The sequence below is a fragment of the Olea europaea genome, unplaced genomic scaffold (genome assembly GCF_002742605.1).
Source record: "Olea europaea var. sylvestris unplaced genomic scaffold, O_europaea_v1 scaffold156, whole genome shotgun sequence".
In the NCBI taxonomy this organism is placed as follows: domain Eukaryota; kingdom Viridiplantae; phylum Streptophyta; class Magnoliopsida; order Lamiales; family Oleaceae; genus Olea; species Olea europaea.
Window position 1 is genome coordinate 207,457 of NW_019233203.1, and position 5,879 is coordinate 213,335.

Consider the following 5,879-nt stretch of genomic DNA (forward strand, 5'->3'; position numbering starts at 1 on the left):
AATTACAATTTAAGGGTATATTGGGATAAATGGCTTTGGTTCTTATTTTCTTGTTGGAAATGATATGTTACAAGTTTGTATTTTTTTTTGCCTGAAATTGATAGCTTGTCGTCTTGAGCTGATTGATTTTCGCGGTATTAACCCATATTTTCCAGTTCATTTTTGCCTGTTTAGCCTTTTGTGTCTTCAACCTTCCATGGCACGAGCTAGAGCTTTATGACTGGCCTTCAAGCTATGTACACTCGAGCTTTATAGTCAATCTTTCTTCGTAATCGAAATATCTATGAGCTCATCCTAGAAATCAACGTGAGCATCAAACTAGAATCATTGTAAAGATCAGAAGAATATTTTATGTGGATCATGGGAATACCAAGGTAACACATAAATACAAGACTTGCGATGAACTCAAAACTGGCAAAAGAAATACTCAAAGGCCCCGGCCAAACAGCTATTTCTTAATAGACTTTGTCAATCTCACCACACCTCTTTACTTCCTTTGTCTTCAACCATATTTTGGCCTATTAGCATTTCATCATTTCTAGAATCCTCCTTCAGCCTTGATTTTCACCTCAGCAAGTTTCAAACACTATGCAACAAAAACCATCTTCTTTCGCTGATTTTCGGACCCCCCTGGTAATCTACATTGGTCAGGACCATACGACAGAAGCCAAAGTATAGACTGTGTTAAAGCCTCTATACGAGCATGTGTCATAATATCGTATACCGGTTTCTTCTGCTTTTAGTCTTGTTAAAATGTGCTATAACGGCATCATCTGATGATTTGGAGGTGAAAGTCCTGCTCAAGTTCAAGGGGTTTCTCTAACGCCACGGCGCTAGATGATTGGAGTAAGACAGATATATTGTGCAGTGGTAATGTTTCTAACTGGAAAGGCCTGGTTTGTTACAATGGTCAATTTACAGGGCTACAACTCGAAGGCATGGGGCTTGGAGGCACGATCGACTTGGACACCCTTGCACAGTTACCAACGCTTCTAACGCTAAGTGTCATGAACAATAACTTTGCCGGTCAATTTCCAGGTGATTTGAAAAAACTTGGTAGAGTAAGAGGCCTGTATTTGGCTAATAACAGTTTCTCAGGTGAGATTCCCGACGATGTTTTCTCTGGCATAAAGTCGTTGAGAAGAGTGGTGATGAGAAATAATGAGTTTTCGGGTAAAATTCCCATGTCCCTTCTGGAATTGCCAAAACTTGTGGAATTACAGCTTCAGAACAACCAGTTTGAAGGGAGGATACCAGATTTTTGGCAGGAAAATTTGACGGTGAATTTTGCTAATAATAAACTTGAAGGTCCTATTCCAACTACACTTAGGAGCCAGGATAAAAGCTCATTTTCAGGTAAGTCCTAAAGATCTTCTACTCCTTTTACGTCTCATTCAAGATTTCAACGGCCCTTCACGTTCATGTTCACGTTAAATTCACTTTTTCATCTTCAACATGTATATGAAACTTATGACTACTGAAAATTAAGTTCACGACGATGGAAAATGAGCTTGGCAAATGTTCAATCAATAATCTTTCCACGTTGCTAAAACTTTCTATCCAAATATTCGACTCCAGGGGTTCTCTTAAGTCTCCCATAGAAGCTCTTACAAGAAATAAATGTTATATTTCTAAATAGGAGATGATATCAAAGTCTAGTTGCTGCTGTCAAATAATTGTCTAAATTTTAATCAATTCAGAAGAATCTGTTATGCACGTTTGTAAGAGTATTTTAGATATATATAAATCAGATACATTAATTCCGAATAAATAGAGTATCCTTAACGAACTAAGTTGAAAAGCGAGAATGAAGACGAGTCTCTTGTTTCAAAATTATGTAAACTATTCTTCTTTCCTATGATATTCCAAGTATACCCAAATTTCATCTTCTTCTTTCTCCCACCCCAACTCCTCACTGGTTCCATCCTTCCCCCTTGCCCGCCAAAGATTTTCCAAATATTCATTTAAGAATCTTCAAAGCCACTCTACTCATATATTCTTACTCGGGACCTCAAGACTATCTTGAGCTCCTCCCGAGAAAGAATAAAGAACATTCAAGAGAGTCTCGAGGTCCCAAGTAAGAACAAATATTAGAGAAGAGCAATATTTATAATCAGAAAATCTGAAAAGTTCTAGATCCTTTTACTCATTAACTTATCTAAAATCATCTTTTACTCTTTGTTTTTTTCATTCTTATCTTCTGGTTTCAACAGGAAACAATCTATGTGGTGAACCTCTAGACAAATGCACAAAGAAGAAACTCGCCCTCGTTGTAGCCATTGCGATTGCAGTTCCATTAGCAGTCATTGTTGCATCTTCTTTCATTTTCTCTCGACGTGCAAAACCACAAGAACATGAAAAATCTGCTGAAATTTACAAGAAAGAATCAAGCATTTCTAAGGGTGAAATTTCCAAGAACAATGAACAAGGAGAATTATACTTTGTGAGAAATGATAGGGAAAGATTTGAATTGGAAGAACTTCTTAGAGCATCTGCTGAAGTATTGGGGAGTGGAAGTATTGGGTCTTCCTACAAGGCCGTCCTTCATAATGGCCAAAGATTTGTCGTCAAGAGGTTCAGACAAATGAGCAGTTCAAGTAAAAAAGAATTTTATGAACACATGAGCAAGCTAGGAAAGTTGTCTCACCCTAATCTGCTGCCTCTTGTGGCTTTCTACTACACAAAAGAAGACAAACTTCTGATATCTGATTTTGCTGAACATGGCAGCTTGGCCAGTCATCTCCATGGTAAGTGAAATCTAAACTTCTTATGGGATTATTTGAATAGAAGAAACATGGTTGTGTTGCATATGAAGTTTCCTCTCGAACAAAACCACTTCATCTAAAAGTACATTTATTTATTTAAATTTTTTCTTCAACATAGCCCCTCAAGTACAGGTAGGCCTAACTTCATAAAAACTTGATATATAGCGAAACTTGATCTCACGATTCAGTTTGCTATGATACTATCTTAAACTACCTGCTCATAGAGCTTAAGTTGTGAGATAGGAGACAAACTTATTTGAATATTTAAAGCACCCTCTACGTGCACCTAACTTATTTTTCATCAGACTCTACAATTTTCATTTTGTAGTCCACTGTCTGCTATGATAACATACTAGAATTCACCTTGAATTGAGTTTAAAATGATAGTTATGAAACGCTTTTTATTTCCTTAGAATTTTGTCCTCAACAAACCTTTAATGTTTGTTGTCTAATACTAATTTAATTTATCTGAATTCAATTTAATATAGGTAAACAAAGTCCTCAACAACTAGCTCTTGACTGGCCAACCCGCTTAAAGATCATAAAAGGTGTAGCCAAGGGATTGGCTTATCTGTACAAAGAGCTCCCTACCCAAACCCTGCCTCATGGCCATCTAAAGTCATCCAATGTTCTGCTAAACACCACATGTGAGCCCCTACTCGTTGATTATGCCCTAGCACCAGTGATCAACAAGGAGCATGCTCAACAGTTTATGGTAGCCTATAAATCACCAGAGTCTACACAAAATGAAAGTTTAACCAGAAAGACTGATGTGTGGAATCTTGGGATTTTGATACTAGAGCTGCTTACCGGCAGATTTCTGACGAATTATCTGAAACAAGGGAGAGGAGATGATGCTGATTTGGCTGCATGGATTAAGTCTGTCGTGAGAGAAGAGTGGACTGGTGAGGTGTTTGATAAAGAAATGAATCCGACCAGGAACGAGGAAGGTCAGATGATGTGGCTTCTGAAGATTGGGATGTGCTGCTGTGAATGGGATGTGGAGAAAAGGTGGGATTTAAATGAAGCTGTTGAGAAAATTGGAGAGTTAAAAGAAAGGGAGTGGGATGATGACATCTCTTCATATGCTAGTGAAGGAGGTGTATTCAAGGACTGTTGCTAATGAGGGATTTGCACTCTCTGTGACTGGACAGTGAATCGAGCATCAAGGCCAAGAGAGACGAGACGCCCACTACGTGCTTGGAAGTCGAGAAGCAACAAGATGGTGTCAAACCTGTAAAAAATTTCATGGTTTCTGCATCGGTAGATATATAGACATGCAGTTGATCTCTTCTCATGGATCAATTGATGATGTTATTTTTGGTTTATGCCTTGAAGTGTGTTTTAGCATTTAAAAACAGTCGTTTTTATGCTTTTATTTAACCAAGATCCTTTCTAACCTCTTAATGACAATTAATCGGACAGTTTAAAAATGCCGATATGTGCATGGCCAAGTGGACCGCCAATGTCTGGCTGCACAAACTGACCGTGCCACTTTACACCTCTAGTCATAGCCCTATCCCCCACTTGAAACAAAAAAAATTGAAGCAAACTCCCTTAACATAGAAACGTTCTATGCAAATGAAGAATTCTTGATGTTGAAACAAGGTCCGTCCCTCTAAAATACCATTGTTATATTACAAGTACTCTGTTATTTTTGTACCAATTAGAAAAGTTTGTAAAAAAGAGGTGTTTATTTGGAAAAAAAAAAAAAAATGAGTGTTTCATGAGATTGGTCTGCGTCTCTGAAAAACAAAGAGAGAAGCTCTTGAACCTTTTCCCAGTCTGATCTTCTCATCTATGTATGTAATCTCCAGCTTTACTTCACTCTTCCCATCATGTGTGAACTCCAGTCCTCCAACCTTGAGTTCAAGTGGCTTGAACACTACTTGAATCCATTTTTCGTCCAAAGCCATTAGTTTGATTAAATTTGAACAAAAATAGAATAACTGAAAATTATTATTGCAAGGGGAGTTCAATTAACAGAAGATATATAGTGGCAATACAAAATTCAGTGTTCCACCAACAGCAGTCTAGATATATATGCCACAAATCAAGTGCCCCAAGAAACGAAATTTCATCATGCGGGTTGCTAATAGAATGTAAATTAATTGACGATACCAAAAGCAAGACCAAGGAATGGGGGAATAGACAATAACTTTGTGCCAGAGACAACAAATAGCCACACTTAATCAGTGGCCTAAGCTTATCCATGGAAGGCCAGCGTCAATTTACGGCCTCAACTACGTACTAGTTAATGCAGGCAGTGTTTACCATCAGGCAGTGTTTACCATACCATCAGGCTGATGGACATAGGAATGTGATTGTTTGAACTTAATATACAATTGAGGCTTGAGTGCATACTAGATTCTTGGGCAACATAGGTATGAGGCCATTGAAACTTATGGTTATAATATGGTAATTGCCCTGACATAGATAAATCTTGCAGCTGAACAAGGTTAGTCTAAATTTCAATCTCTCCTTACTTGATGCTTCACACATGGAGTAAGTTTTCAAGATGCTATATCCAAAATGCATTTTGAATAGTAATATTTTGGAGAATGTGAGGCTAAAAAATAACAAAAAGTTTTGAATTTACACGTAATATTATTTTATTAAAGAGTTTGTGGTTAAAAATAAGGAAACAAATATATTTTGGGAGAATAGAGCCCAAATAGGGGCTATATGAGTTTTAGCAAAAGCAGCTAGACAGAATCTTGATGTATTGGTCGATAGGTATCCATAGAAAGAAAGTATTCCCTAAATACTTGGATTATAAATAAAAAAGAAAATCAAAGAAAAAGTTCGTCGATCGGATTTACCCTTCAATGAAACTTCTCTTTCTAGGAGCCCCAGGACTGAAAAAGACACTCTGTTTCTCTCTGTGTCAGGGGCTTCAACAACCTGAATCATATCATTGGTTTTGAGAAATAGGCGTCCGATTGAACTCCGATAGCCGCCACCAGGTGATGTAGGGTTCGAACAATATAGCACATCCCACTCTGCAAAGAGGACAAACATTCGACATCAGGGAGCACTTCATTTCCAGAACTAAAGTTCTCTTTTGTTGTGGAATAATTTAAAAAATTATTAGGATGATACACTCATTCATCA

The 5,879-nt window shown here is 37.6% G+C and overlaps 1 protein-coding gene and 1 pseudogene across 1 annotated transcript; one reads left to right on the forward strand and one right to left on the reverse strand.

Annotated features, from left to right (window-relative positions):
* Positions 1 to 703: 703 nt before the first annotated feature.
* Positions 704 to 3,994, forward strand: LOC111376745 (annotated as a pseudogene).
* A 478-nt stretch (positions 3,995 to 4,472) lies between these two features.
* LOC111376746 (probable plastid-lipid-associated protein 8, chloroplastic) lies at positions 4,473 to 5,786 on the reverse strand. Its single transcript, XM_022999723.1, has 2 exons — positions 5,587 to 5,786; positions 4,473 to 4,688 (listed from the first exon to the last, which is right to left on the reverse strand). The coding sequence occupies exons 1-2, from the start codon at positions 5,784 to 5,786 to the stop codon at positions 4,490 to 4,492; spliced, it is 399 nt and encodes a 132-aa protein (XP_022855491.1). The 3' UTR covers positions 4,473 to 4,489.
* Positions 5,787 to 5,879: the final 93 nt, after the last annotated feature.